This window comes from Scyliorhinus torazame, chromosome 4, assembly GCF_047496885.1.
Source record: "Scyliorhinus torazame isolate Kashiwa2021f chromosome 4, sScyTor2.1, whole genome shotgun sequence".
NCBI classification, from domain to species: Eukaryota; Metazoa; Chordata; class Chondrichthyes; order Carcharhiniformes; family Scyliorhinidae; genus Scyliorhinus; species Scyliorhinus torazame.
The window spans coordinates 299,090,588-299,106,399 of record NC_092710.1 but is presented as its reverse complement, the minus strand read 5'-3'; the positions used below and the strand labels follow the sequence as shown (position 1 = coordinate 299,106,399).

Sequence of the window (15,812 nt, the reverse complement as noted above, 5' to 3'; positions counted from 1 at the left end):
AACAACCCCCCATGGCATTGGTTCCAGTCCTGCCCAGGTGTAGACTGTCCGATTTGTAGTGGTCCCACCTCGCCCAGAACCGATTTGAATGTCCCAAAAATTTGAATTCCTCCCTCCTGCACCATGGCTCAAGCCACACATTCATCCTGTCTATCCTGTCATTCCTACTCTGACTAGCACGTGGCACTGGTAGCAATCCTGAGATTACTACCTTTGAGGTCCTACTTTTTAGTTTAACTCCTAGCTCCCTAAATTCAGCATGTAAATTTTTCCACTTTTACCTATATCGTTGGTGCCTATATGCACCACGACAGCTGTCTGTTCACCCTCCCCCTTTAGAATGTCCTGTAGCCACTTTAAGACATCCAGGACCCTTGCACCCGGGAGGCAACATACTTTCCTGGAGTCTCGTTTACGTCCGCAGAAACGTCTGTCTACTCCCCTCCCCTTACAATCTAATCCCCTATCACTATATCTCTACCACTCTTTTTCCTGCCCTCCTGCGCAGCAGAGTCCACCACGGTGCCATGAACCTGGCTACTGCTGACTTCCCCTGGTGAGCCATCTCCCCCAACAGTATCCAAAACGGTATACCTGTTTCGGAGGGAGATGGCCGCAGGGGATCCCTGCACTGCCTTCCTACTCTTCCTCTGTCTGATCATAGAATTTACAGTGCAGAAGGAGGTCATTCGGTCCATTGAGTGCACCAGCTCTTGGAAAGAGCACCCTACCTAAGCCCATGCCTCCACCCTATCCCAGTAACCCCAACTAACCTTTTTGGACACAGGGCAATTTATCATGGCCATTCCACCTAACCTGCACATCTTTGGACTGTGGGAGGAAGCCCACACAGAAACAGGGAGAACGTGCAGACTCCGCACAGACACTGACCCAAGCCGGGAATCGAACCTGGGGCACTGGAGTTGTGAAGCAACTGTGCTAACCACTGTGCTACCGTGCTGCCCAATGATGGTCACCCATTTCCTATCTCCCTCAATATTCTTTATCTGTAGTGTCACCAACGACCATACTAGTCTGAAAACGCCTGATCTTGTCTGATGCTGTAAACTTCTATGATTTTATTGCGGGCAACTAGGACTAGCTTAATGGTAAAAACTGGGCGGCATGGACTGGTTGGGCCGAAGGGCCTGTTTCCATGCTGTAAACTTCTATGATTCTTCTAACACACGAAACGTGTTATCCACGACTTCTTTACTTGACCGAGGGGGCTACTTTTAAATGCATTCCAAGGGTTGTTGCTCAGATTGCTGTACTGCTGTGATCTGGATACCTTGTTGAGCATTTAATTAGTTGACAGGGCGAGACATTTTGTTGAATCACATCTCTCAAACCTCAGGTTTCTCAAAACAGATTACAAATTTAAAAAATAACATTGCTAGAAGACAATTCAAGCTCACAGCAAATAGGAACTGTAAAGATGCGTGTAATAATTTCCTTTCCAATTTAATTTTTGCCCTGCTCCTTGCCATTAGTATTTGCATGGCCATTATGATTAGTAAACTCTGAATTTTGTAAATTAGTAGAACTTGCTCATGCTTGACCACTGATTCCTGGTTTATCCCCAACATCAATTTGCTGCTGTTCTATGGTTATGAAAACTATGGCAATCCAGTTCTTGTATAACCTTTTGAATATCAATTGTAATGTCAGAAGTCATATAGGAGGCTGATAAACTATGCAAGAAGCTTCACCATGAGGCTTTTTATCATCATTATGGCGGCACGGCAGCACAGTGGTTAGCACTGTTGCTTCACAGCGGCAGGGACCCTGGTTCGATTCCCGGCTTGGGTCACTGTCTGTTCAGAGTCTGCATGTTCACCCAGTGTCTGCATGGTTTCCTCTGGGTGCTGCGGTTTCCTCCCACATGTCCCGAAAGATGCGCTCGTTAGGTGAATTGGACATTCCAAATTTTCCCCCGGTGTACCCGAACAGGAGCCGGAATGTGGCAACAAGGGGATTTTCACAGTAATTTAATTGCAGTGTTAATGTAAGCCTACTTGTGACACCAACAACAGATTATAAAAACTTTGCATAACAATGCATATAGGGTATCCAGCACAAGCATCAGTCTGCAACACTCTGTCTACTGCTAACAGGCTTGCCATTGTTACACTTAATGTAATTTCTTGAAGCATGGGTTAAACCTGTTTTCAAACAATGTCACTGTAAAAATGACATTTTGCAAATGCTTACCAACAATGCCAAAAGCAGATACGCCTCGTAAAAGTCCAGATAATCCCTTCGGTCCCATTTTAGTTCGATTGCCTATATCAAGACGACTCAAAACTTCATGAACTTCTTGTTGATTGTATACATGCTAAACCCAAAAAAAAATTTTAGAATCATCAGGCAGAAATTCATTGGTGCAAATTGTGATCAACAATGACAATTTTCGCAGTAGAATTTATGCAGACCAATAACTTGTAAAAGAAAGTAATCCCCACATATCCAACAGAAAGAAAAATAATGGACAAGAGTTCAATCTTTTACTGTAACTATACCAACTTGGAGCCCAGGACTCACTAACACCAAGCCGACCACCTGTAAATGCCCATCCCTCTATCTGGGAAAGGTACCCAAGATTCTTTGAGGATGTAACCAGAAAGGTGGATAATAGGCAACCCATCTTCTAACCCCTCAAAGAGCCAGCTCATCCTCGCCCTTGTAATGTGTGCTCTGTATACCACCTTCAGCTGTATCAGTCCCAACCTCGCACTCGAGGTGGAGGCGTTCACTCTCCGGAGCAACTCACACTAGAGCCCCTCCTCCATACTCTCTCCCAACTCTTCCTCCCACTTTGCCTTGATCTCTTCCAGCCAGTAAACCGCCGATACTACTCCCTTCTCCAGACCCCCAGTTGTCAGCACCTCCTAAAGCCCCTTCTCCAGTCCCCGTCGCCAGCACCTCCTCCAGCAATGTGGAAGCCGGTTCTACTGGGAAGCTCTGTATCTCCTTTCTGGCAAAGGCTCAAACCTGCATGGATCTAAATATTTCCCCCTTTTCCAGCCCATTAAAATTGTAGTGTTAACAAAATAATTGGTGTTAAGTTAGTAGTACGTGCTTTATTTAAATCTGGTACATTGAAAAGTTTTTGAGATGTGAAACATGGGCGGCATAATTCTTTCAGTTAATAAGCAAGAAATTTTTATTAAAAGTTAATGGCTTCCTGAAATCACAGCAACAGTCAGCGGTTGACAAAAGATTTGCTAATTAATGCTTCAGATGTATACCCATCTGGCGAGCGAATTGAATTTTTCAAAAACACTATGCTTGAAATGCTCACGTCTCTTCTCCAAACAGGTGCTTTCTTGACCTGCTGTGGATGTCTAAAATTTTCAGTCTGTGTGTGTCAAGACATAAGAGAAGTGGCGAGTCCAGAATAAACTAAATGATGAATGCATTCTCAGTGGTGGGCACCAGGAATTAAGATAATATTGCATTGATGGGAAGATTAAATTTTGTCCTTTGCACTCTGCATGTTTGAGACAAGTACCTGTAATAATACCCGAATAAGATGTGCATAAATGTTTCAATAATATTGCGTAACAAAACAAAATCATTCATGTTCCTTCTAATGGCACTTACACGGTCATCAATAACCACCAAGTCCTTTGGTTCTGTACGGTCTATTTTCAGAACACGGAATTTAGTTTCTGCATGATTGCTCCCGACTAGGAAATATCTCTAAGAGGAAAGTAACAATAACATTTTTTACAATTCACATTCTTTTACTTGCTTTTAATATTCAACCTGTTCTAAATATTTTTCTCTAAAGAATTGCGCACCCCAAACCCCACATTGGTCACTCGCAGATCAGCAATATGCTCTCAGGATTCAGCTAACAATGCACGAGTCAAATTATTCTCCTACTTCACCATCCAAGCAAGAATATTTTCAAATTTAGATTTCAAAGAATATTCATTTGTAATTCCAACAATACGTTGTTAACCATTATCAAATTATTAAAAACCATTAAAATTAATCAGCAATACATAGTTAGAGACACTGAAAAAAACTGAACGCAGACAAGATGGGCAATTGCAAAAAATAAGCCATGAAATAATTAAAAATATCTTTAAAACTATCAGGAGAGATGAAAATGCATAAAAATTTGAATCTATAGCCAGTTTGTATCAAAAAGGTTTAATTTAGCACCATGAAAATATTGATTCCTGTGTTTCGGGAAAACATACAGGAAAGGAAATCTTACGAATCAATGGTTAAAATCAACAATAATGCAAAGAATAATGTTTCTAAAATATTTTTTTTTTGTAACTTGGGTTTGCCCAGTGACCAAAGCATTACGATTACAATTCACCTATTAGAAGGGAGACTGCATAGGGATAGTTGGGAAGAAGGTAAATCGCTCTCAGAATATCATTGCTGTGCTTCTGTCCCTGTCAGTTTCTTCAGCTAACCATGGAATACATGGGGAGGCGGTGGCATAGTGGTATTGTCATGGACTAGTAAACCAGAAACCCATGGTAATGCTCTGGGGACCTGGGTTTGAATCACACCACTGCAGATGGTGAAACGTGTTCAATAGAAATCTGGAATGAAAAGTCTAATGATGACCATGAAACCATTGCCGATTGTCGTAAAACCCCATCTGGTTCACTAATGTCCTATAGGGAAGGAAATCTGCCGTCCTTACCTGGTCTGGCCTATATATGACTCCAGACCCACAGCAATGTGGTTGAGAAGCATCTTATAATAATGCAAACTAATGAGATTTTATGTTTGTGTGAATGAGGTACAAGAGGAGCTGCAGCAACGCAATATTTCAAACAAGTGCTTTCTAGGAAATAGAGGAATCTTAAATGTCAAGGGCATATGGAAAAACTGAAACACTGCAATGGTGGTACACTACATACTCACTTGCAAGCCTGGTCTTCAGTTGTCTCGGATTTCCCTGCCACTGGGCCAAGAGCTCGCTCTGCTGGGCCCATGTGATGGTTGGTGTGCAACAACCACCCACGTTAAAAGAATCCATTTGAGAGTCAACTACCATTGCTGATTCTGGAGTGACATGGAGGCCAGACCAGGTAAGGACGACAGATTACCTTCCCTAAAGGACATTAGTGTACCAGATGGGTTTTTACGACAAACAACAATGGTTTTGAGTCCAGATTATCTTTTAAATTCAAATTTCTCATCTGCCATGGCGGGATTCAAACCCAGGTCCCCAGAATAACTCAGAGTCTCTAGATTACTAGCCCAGGGACAATACCACTATCTCCCCATACTACACAATCCCCTCTGAACGCAGAAACATAAGTGCAATAGATACCAATTGTAAAATGGAACGTACTGCTCGAGTTTCATACAGAATCAGTTTCTGTATACAGCTAATGACTGGTTGCACTGTTGGCATGGTGGCAACAAAGCTGACTTTAACAATGTTATTACATCAGCATCCTCTTCAGATTTGTAGTTAGTACATTACCTGAAAAGAACAGAAATATTTATAGTCTAGCAAAATAATTTTTACAGGTTGAATCATCTCACATTTAAGTAGATTCAATAGCAATTTACACAATGAAATTGGATACATACTCGAAAATGAAAAATTTGCAGCGCAAAAAGGAGGGGGAGCAAAGTTAATTGCAGATATATTTTTACATACATCCTTGTGCATTGGATCATTCTAAAGGTGCTCCAGTCCAGTAATCCAACAAAGAGGTTGCTGCATGTTTTAGCTTGAGCATTCAGCATGAACTTGACTTAAATTGGTGGAATTTAATGATTCAGTTACCATGCAAACAAAAGAGAATCTGAGTTTGTTGTAATTCGAACATGCACATATTCTCTGGATTGTATATCATTATGAACATAATTGATCGCTGCTTGACTGGTCCCACACAAGAGAACTGCAAAGAATCCGTGTCACATAGGCCAGGCTAGAAATGAAGGGTTGCGGTAAGATGCAAGTTTTTAAATTCCACACTAAATTTAAATTTGAAAACTGTCATGGTGGAATTTGAATTCCCGTTCTCTGGATTGTTAGTGCAGAACAAAATGTCACCTCAACCTTGGTACTTATTTAACAAGATCTACACAAGAATCAACTCTGTCCACCAACACAATTATCAACTACTTCTGGTCAAACCTTGCTAGCATGAGATAATTAAGTGCCAGGCAATGACCACCTTCCCTAGATATTCAACAGCATTATCACAGCTGAATTCCCTCGCCACACTAATCCCACCATCAATATCCTGAGGATTATCATTGATCTGAAACTTAACCGGATCAGCCACATTAGTATGGTGGTTACAAGAGATGGTCAGAGGCTAGGAATTCTTCAATAGAAGACCGCTCGACAGCTCTGGAGTTGCAGGTGGATTCATCTGCGATGCTGAGGAAATTGTGGATAGCATGTTCCGTAAGTTGGTTACACAGCAGATAGAACATTGCTGAGGAAGATAGGAAATTGGTGACCACCAGACAGAGGAAGAGTAGGAAGGCAGTGCAGGGGTCCTCTGCGGTCATCTCCCTCAATAACAGATATACCGTTTTGGATACTGTTGGGGGAGATGGCTCACCAGGGGAAGGCAGCAGCAGTCAGGTACATGGCACCATGGCTGGCTCTGCTGCACAGGAGGGCAGGAAAAAGAGTGGCAGAGCTATAGTGATAGGGGATTCAATTGTAAGGGGAATAGATAGGCGTTTCTGCAGCAGCAAACAAGACTCCAGGATGGTGTGTTGCCTCCCTGGTACAAGGGTATTGGAGCGGCTGCAGTATGAGGGTTAACAGCCAGCTGTCGTGGTGCATATAGGCACCAACGATATAGGTAAAAAACAGTACGAGGTCCTACAAGCTGAATTTAGAGAGTTAAGAGTTAAAATTGTTAACAGTGCAACGTACGAGCCAGAGTAGGAATGGCAGGATAGCCAAGATGAATACGTGGCTTGAGGGATGGTGCAAGAGGAAGGGATTCAAATTCCTGGGGCATTGGAACCGGTTCTGGGGGAAGTGGGACCAGTACAAATCGATGGTTTGCACCTGGGCAGGACAGGAACCAATGTTCTCAGCGAGGGCAGGAAGATGGGTGTTTTTGTGTGCTGTTGGGGAGAGTTTAAACTAATATGGCAGCGGGATGGGAATCGATGCAGGAAGTCAGAGGGAAGTAAGACGGGGACAGAAACAAAAGGCAGTAAAAGGGAAAAGTGGAAACAGACAAAGCAAAGACAAAAATCAAAAAGGGCCACATTACAACATAATTCTATAAGGGCAATAAATATCAAAAACCAAGCCTGAATGCTGTGTGTCTCAATACAAGGCGCGTTTGTAATAAGATTGATGAATTGACTCCGCTGACAATCATTAATAGATTTGATATAATTGGGATCAGGGAGACCTGGCTCCAGGGTGACCAAGGATGGAAACTCAACACGCAGGGGTATTCACTATTCAGTAAAGACAGAAGGAAAGAAAAGGGAGGTGGGGTAGCGTTGCTGGTTGAAGAGGAGATTAACGCAACAGTAAGGAAGGACATTAGCCTGGATGACGTGGAATCTGTATGGATGGAGCTGCGGACACCAAAGTTCAAAAAATTTTAGTGGGAGTCACGTATAGACCACCAAACAGTAGTCGAGATGTTGGGGATAGCATCAAACAGGAAATTAGAGATGCGTGCAGTAAGTGTAAAGCAATTATTATGAGTGACTTCAATCTGCATATTGATTTGTTTAATCAAATTGGTAGCAATGTGATGGAATGGGATTTTGTGGAATGTATAAGGGATGGTTTACTCGACCAATATGGCGAGGAACCAACTCGAGAACAGGCCATCCTAGACTGGGTATTGCAATGAGAGATGATTAATTAGCAACATTGTGGTGTGAGATCGTGGAGGGAAGAGTAACCAGAAAATACGGTAGAATTCTTCATTAAAATGGAGGGTCTTGAACTGAAAGAAAGCTAACTTTGATGGTCTGAGACGTGCATTGGCTAGAATAAGCTGGCAAAGGATACTCAAGGGGTTGACGGTGGATAGGCAACAACAGACATTTAAAGAACACATGGATGAACTTCCAACAATTGTACATCCCTGTCTGGAGCAACAGTAAGACGGGGAAGGTGACTCAACCATGGCTAACAAGGACCGATGAATGGCAGATGGAGTTTAATTTATATAAATGACGCATTTTAGTCGATCGAATCAGGGCAGGACCTACTCAGTTAATGGTAGGGTGTTCGGGAGCGTTGTAGAACAAAGAGATTTAGGAATGCAGGTTCATAGCTCCTTGAAAGTGGAGTCACAGGTGGACAGGGTGGTGAAGAAGGCATTTGGCATATTTGGTTTCATTGGTCAGAACATTGAATACATGAGTTGGGATGTCTTGTTAAAGTTGTATAAGACATTAGTAACGCTTAACTTGGAATACTGTGTATAGTTCTGGTCGCTCTATTATAGAAAGGATATTATTAAACAAAGAACAAAGAAAAGTACAGCACAGGAACAGGCCCTTTAGCCCTCCAAGCCTGCGCCAACCATGCTGCCAGTGTAAACTAAAATCTCATACACTTCCGGGGTCCGTATCCCTCTATTCCCATCCTATTATGTATTTGTCAAGATGCCCCTTAAACGTCACTATCGTCCCTGCTTGCACCATCTCCTCCGGCAGCGAGTCCCAGGCACCCACTATTGTCTGTGTAAAAAAAAACTTGCCTCATACATCTCCTCTAAACCTTGCCCATCGCACCTTAAACCTATGGCCCCTAGTAATTGACCCCTCTACCCTGGGAAAGTCTCTCACTATCCACTCTGTCTATGCCCCTCATACTTTTGTAGACCTCTATCAGGTCACCCCTCAACCTCCTTTGTTCCAATGACCAAGTTTATTCAACCTCTCCTCATAGCTAATGCCCTCCATACCAGGCAACATCCTGGTAAATCTCTTCTGCACCCTCTCTAAAGCCTCCACATCCTTTTGGTAGTGTGGCGACCAGAATTGAACACTATACTCCAAGTGTGGCCTAACTAAGGTTCTATACAGCTACAACATGACTTGCCAATTTTTGTACCTAATGCCCCAGCCAATGAAGGCAAGCATGCCGTATGCCTTCTTGACTACCTTCTCCACCTGTGTTGCCCCTTTCAGTGACCTGTGGATCTGTACACATAGATCTCTCTGACTGTCAATACACTTCAGGGTTCTACCATTCACTGTATATTCCTGACCTGTATTAGACCTTCCAAAATGCATTACCTCACATTTGTCCTGATTAAACTCCATCTGCCATCTCTCCACCCAAGTCTCCAAACGATGTATATCCTGCTGTATCCTCTGAAAGTCCTCATTGCTATCAGCAATTCCACCAACCTTTGTGTCATCCGCAAACTTACTAATCAGACCAGTTACATTTTCCTCCAAATCATTTATATGTACTACGAACAGCAAAGGTCCTAGCACTGAACCCTGCGGAACATCACTAGTCACAGCCCTCCAATCAGAAAAGCACCCTTCCTTTGCTACTCTCTGCCTTCTATGACCTAGCCAGTCCTGTATCCATCTTGCCAGCTCACCTCTGATCCCATGTGACTTCACCTTTTGTACCAGTCTGCCATGAGGGACCTTGTCAAAGGCCTTACTGAAGTCCATGTAAACAACATCCACTGTCCTACCTGCATCAATCATCTTTGTGACCTCCTCAAATAACTCTTATCAAGTCAGTGAGACACGATCTCCCCTTCACAAAACCATGCCTCTCGTGAATACATCCACTTGCTTCCAAATGGGAGTAGATCCTGTCTCGAAGAATTCTCTCCAGTAATTTCCCTACCACTGACGAAAGGCTCACCAGCCTGTAGTTCCCTGGATTATCCTTGCTACCTGGTATTGGGGAATGAGCCCGGCCAGGTGGTAGATGTTTCAGTAGGGGAGCATTTCGGTAACAGTGACCACAATTCAGTAAGTTTTAAAATACTGGTGGACAAGGATAAGAGTGGTCCTAGGATGAATGTGCTAAATTGGGGGGAGGCTAATTATAACAATATTAGGCGAGAACTGAAGAACATAGATTGGGGGCGGATGTTTGAGGGCAAATCAACATCTGACATGTGGGAGGCTTTAAAGTGGCAGTTGAAAGGAATTCAGGACCGGCATGTTCCTGTGAGGAAGAAGGATAAATACGGCAATTTTCGGGAACCTTGGATGACGAGAGATATTGTAGGCCTCGTCAAAAAGAAAAAGGAGGCATTTGTCAGGGCTAAAAGGCTGGGAACAGACGAAGCCTGCGTGGAATATAAGGAAAGTAGGAAGGAGCTTAAGCAAGGAGTCAGGAGGGCTAGAAGGAGTCATGAAAAGTAATTGGCAAATAGGGTTAAGGAAAATCCCAAGGCTTTTTACACGTACATAAAAAGCAAGAGGGTAGCCAGGGAAAGAGTTGGCCCACTGAAGGATAGGCAAGGGAATCTATGTGTGGAGCCAGAGGAAATGGGCGAGGTACTAAATGAATACTTTGCATCAGTATTCACCAAAGAGAAGAAATTGGTAGATGTTGAGTCTGGAGAAGGGTGTGTAGATAGCCTGGGTCACATTGAGATCCAAAAAGACGAGGTGTTGGGTGTCTTAAAAAATATTACGGTAGATAAGTCCCCAGGGCCTGATGGGATCTACCCCAGAATACTGAAGGAGGCTGGAGAGGAAATTGCTGAGGCCTTGACAGAAATCTTTGGATCCTCACTGTCTTCACGGGATGTCCCGGAGGACTGGAGAATAGCCAATGTTGTTCCTCTGTTTAAGAAGGGTAGCAAGGATAATCCAGGGAACTACAGACCGGTTAGCCTTACTTCAGTGGTAGGGAAATTACTGGAGCGATTTCTTCGAGACAGGATCTACTCCCATTTGGAAGCAAATGGACGTATTAGTGAGAGGCAGCACGGTTTTGTGAAGGGAAGGTCGTGTCTCACTAACTTGATAGAGTTTTTCGAGGAGGTCACTAAGATGATTGATGCAGGTAGGGCAGTGGATGTTGTCTATAGGGACTTCAGTAAGGCCTTTGACAAGGTCCCTCATGGTAGACTAGTACAAAAGGTGAAGTCACATGGGATCAGGGGTGAGCTGGCAAGGTGAATACAGAACTGGCTAGGTCATAGAAGGCAGAGAGTAGCAATGGAAGGATGCTTTTTTAATTGGAGAGCTGTGACCAGTGGTGTTCCACAGGGATCAGTGCTGGGACCTTTGCTCTTTGTAGTATATATAAATGATTTGGAGGAAAATGTAACTGGTCTGATTAGTAAGTTTGCAGACGACACAAAGGTTGGTGGAATTGCGGATAGCGATGAGGACTGTCGGAGGATACAGCAGGATTTAGATTGTTTGGAGACTTGGGCGGAGAGATGGCAGATGGAGTTTAATCCGGAAAAATGTGAGGTAATGCATTTTGGAAGGTTTAATGCAGGTAGGGAATATACAGTGAATGGTAGAACCCTCAAGAGTATTGAAAGTCAAAGAGATCTAGGAGTACAGGTCATTGAAAGGGGCAACAGAGGTGGAGAAGGTAGTCAAGAAGGCATACGGCATGCTTGCCTTCATTGGCCGGGGCATTGAGTCTAAGAATTGGCAAGTCATGTTGCAGCTGTATAGAACCTTAGTTAGGCCACACTTGGAGCATAGTGTTCAATTCTGGTCGCCACACTACCAGAAGGATGTGGAGGCTTTCGAGAGGGTGCAGAAGAGATTTACCAAAATGTTGCCTGGTATGGAGGGCATTAGCTATGAGGAGCGGTTGAATAAACTCGGTCTGTTCTCGCTGGAACGAAGGAGGTTGAGGGGAGACCTGATAGAGGTATACAAAATTATGAGGGGCATAGACAGATGCTTTTCCCCAGGGTAGAGAGGTCAATTACTAGGGGGCATAGGTTTAAGGTGAGAGGGGCAAGGTTTAGAGTAGATGTACGAGGCAAGTTTTTTACGCAGAGGGTAGTGTGTGCCTGGAACTCGCTACCGGAGGAGGTGGTGGAAGCAGGGACGATAGTGACATTTAAGGGGCATCTTGACAAATACATGAATAGGATGGGAATAGAGGGATACGGACCCAGGAAGTGTAGAAGATGGTAGTTTAGTCGGGCAGCATGGTCGGCACGGGCTTGGAGGGCCGAAGGGCCTGTTCCTGTGCTGTACATTTCTTTGTTCTTTGTTCTACCCTTCTTAAAGAAAGGAACAACATTGGCTATTCTCCAGTCCTCCGGGACATCACCTGAAGACAGTGAGGATCCAAAGATTTCTGTCAAGCCCTCAGCAATTTCCTCTCCAGCCTCCTTCAGTATTCTGGGGTAGATCCCATCAGGCCCTGGGGACTTATCTACCTTAATATTTTTCAAGACGCCCAACACCTCGTCTTTTTGGATCTCAATGTGACCCAGGCTATCTACACACCCTTCTTCAGACTCAACATCCACCAATTCCGTCTCTTTGGTGAATACTGATGCAAAGTATTCATTTATGCCTCTCCAGTTTAGATGCAACCCAACCTTCTTACACAGGTCAACCTGTCCCGGAAGAGCTCCCAGTGGTCCAGATAACTGAAACCCTCCCTCCTACACCAGCTGTTTTGCCACATGTTTAGCTGCTCTATCTTCCTATTTCTAGCCTCACTGGCACACGGCACAGGGAGTAATCCCGAGATTACAACCCTCGAGGTCCTGTATTTTAACTTTCGGCCTAGCTCCCTGAACTCCTGTTGCAGGACCTCATGACCCTTCCTACCTATGTCATTAATACCAATATGTACAACAACGTCTGCCTGTTTGCCCTCCCCCTTCAGGATGCCCGCTACCCATTCTGAGACATCCTGGACCCTGGCACCAGGGAGGCAACATACCATCCTGGAGTCTTTTTCACGTCCACAGAAGCGCATATCTGTGCCCCGACTATAGAGTCCCCGATTACTATTGCTCTTCTGCGCTTTGACCCTCCCTGCTGAACATCAGAGCCAGCCGTAGTGCCACTGCTCTGGCTGCTGCCGTTTTCCCCTGATAGGCTATTCCCTCTAACAGTAGCCAAAGCGGTGTACCTGTTCAAGAGGGGGACAACCAGAGGATTCCTGCACTGACTGCCTGCCCCTTCCGGTAGTCACCCATCTCTCTGCCTGCACCTTGGGTGTGACCACATCTATATAACTGCTATCTATGAAGCATTCCGCCACCTGTATGCTCCTACCTGCATCCAACAGCTGCTCCAAGTGAACCATGCGGTCTGTGAGGAGCCCCAGCTGGGTGCACTTTCTGCAGGTGTAGCCATCCGAGACGCTGGAAGCCACCCGGACCTGCCACATCTCACAGTCAGAGCACTGCACCCCTCTAATTGACATTGAACTAGAAAAAGTGCAGAAAAGATTTACTAGGATGCAACTGGGTATTGATGGTTTGAGTTATAAAGAGAGGCTGGATTGACTGGAACATTTTTCCCTGGAGCGTAGGAGGCTGAGGGGTGATCTTATAGAGGGCTATAAAATAATGAGGGGCATTGCCAAGATAGATAGTCAACATCTTTTCTCAAAAGTAAGGGAGTTTAAAACTAGAGGGCATAGGTTTAAAGTGAGAGGGGGAGAGATACAAAAGGGTCCAGAGGGGTAATTGTTTCACACAGAAGGTGGCGAGTGTCTCGAACAAGCTATCAGTGGCAGTAGTAGAGGAGTGTACATTTTGTCTTTTTAAAAAAACATTTAGACAGTTATATGGGAAAGATGGGTGTAGAGGGATATGGGTCAAATGCGGGCAATTGAGACTAGCTTAGTGGTAAAAACTGGGCGGCATGGACAGGGCCAAACGGCCTGTTTTCACGCTGTAAACCTGACTCTCAGCAAAATCAGGGATAGTGTTAAAGCCAAAGAGGAGGCATATAAATTGGCCAGAAAAAGCAGCAAGCCCGAGGCTTGGGAGAAATCAAAAATTTAGCAGAGGACAAAGGGTTTAATTTTGAAGGGGAAAACAGAAGAAGAGAGTAAACTTGCAGAAAACCGAAAAACTGACTGCTAAAGCTTCTTCAGAAATATGAAGAGAAAAAGACTGAAGACAATAATAATAATAGCTTATTGTCACAAGTATGCTTCAATGAAGTTACTGTGAAAAGCCCCTAGTCGCCACATTCCGGCACCTGCTCGGGGAGGCCGGTATGGGAATTAAACCCGCGCTGTTGACATTGTACTGCATAACAAACCAGCTGCTTAGCCCACTGTGCTAAATGTAGGTCCCTTACAGTTTGAATCAGGCGAATTCATAATGGGCAAGAAAAAGATGGCAGACCATTTGTACAATTACTTTGGATCTGTTTTCACGAAGGGGAACACATATAATCTTTCGGAAATACTGGGGGACAGAGGGTCTAGCGTGAAAGAGGAACTGAATGAAATCCTTATTAGTCAGGAAATTTTATTGTGGAAATTGATGGGATTAAAACCCAATAAGTGTCCAGAGTCTGATGTTCCCAGAGTATTTAAGAAAGTGATCCTAGAAATAGTGGACACATTGGTGATCATTTTCCAGCATTCTACAGACTCTGGAAGAGTTCCAATGGATTGGAGGGTAGCTAATGTAACCCCACTTTTTAAAAAAAGGAGGGAGAGATAAAAGAGGGAATTATAGACCGGTTAGCCGGACATCGGTGGTGGGGAAAATGCTGGAGTCAATTATTAAGGATTGTTACGGGCCAGAGTTTAGAGAACACCAAAGTATATCATGGATCTCGCCTGACCCACAACTTCAAATAGATTTTGGTTATGGGGTGCACAAGGGCCCACTTTACAGGTATGATGCAACAGCGAGCTAAAGTATGTTTAAAACAAAACAATGTTTATTCTATGAATCCAATTAACATTTTTATAAACGCACAGTAAACAGTTTTATCAACTACCAATCCTGACCACCCCCCAAAAGATACAGTACTCTATTGATAACTTTCCAAACAACATCCATACGTTAAACCATTTTAAAATAAAGACAGCAGGTTTACATTCTCTACAGAAACAGGTATTACTTTGAAATCATCAAGTGATCTTTAGATTGCAGAGAGCGATCATAACATCTTCTTGCTGTGAGTGCAGCTCGTCAACTGTGAAAACGAAACCAAAAACACACTGCAAAGTAAAAGACACAGACAGCCTAGCTCCACCCACACAATGACATCATGGCAGCTGTTTGATAAACACCCATTTCTTAAAGGTACATCCACCTAACAGGATGAAATAACTGAGCATTTGGAAAGTGGGGACAAGGTTGGTTCAAGTCAGCAAAGATTCACTAAAGGGAAATCATGCTCGACATATCTGCTGGAATTTTTTGAGGATGTGACCAGTACGTGGACACGGGTGAACCAGTGGATATTGTGCATCTGGACTTTCAAAAAGTTTTTGACAAGGTCCCACACAAGAGATTAATGAGCAAAATTAAAGCTCACGGTATTGGGGGTAATGTATTGACGTGGATAGAGAACCAGTCGGCAGACATGAAGCAGAGAGTGGGAATAAATAGGTCAGAATGGCAGGAAGTGACTAGTGGGGTACGGCAGGGTTCAGTGCTGGGACCCCAGCTGTTCACAATATACATTAATGATTTGTATGAAGAAATTGCATCCAATATCTCCAAATTTGCAGACGACACCAAGCTGGGTGGCAGTGTGTGCTGTGAGGATGATGCAAAAAGGCTGCAGGGTGACTTGGACAGGTTGGCTTCGTGGACAAATACAATATAATGTGGGTAAATGTGAGGTTTTCCACTTCGGTGGCAAAACCAGGAAGCAGATTATCTAAATGGTGGCAGTTTAGGAAAAGGAGAAGTGCAACA

General features: G+C 43.9%; 1 protein-coding gene across 3 annotated transcripts in view; it reads right to left on the bottom strand.

The window, feature by feature from the left end:
- fig4a (FIG4 phosphoinositide 5-phosphatase a) overlaps positions 1 to 15,812 on the bottom strand; it is a 234,962-nt gene that overhangs the window by 208,307 nt on the left and 10,843 nt on the right. For all 3 annotated transcript variants that reach the window (XM_072499995.1, XM_072499997.1, XM_072499996.1), the window contains exons 2-4: positions 5,333 to 5,467; positions 3,607 to 3,705; positions 2,215 to 2,338 (exon numbers count right to left, since the gene is read on the bottom strand). In XM_072499995.1, the coding sequence (XP_072356096.1) occupies positions 2,215 to 2,338; positions 3,607 to 3,705; positions 5,333 to 5,395 (286 nt within the window). In that variant the 5' untranslated portion in view covers positions 5,396 to 5,467. The remainder of the gene's footprint in view (positions 1 to 2,214; positions 2,339 to 3,606; positions 3,706 to 5,332; positions 5,468 to 15,812) is intronic.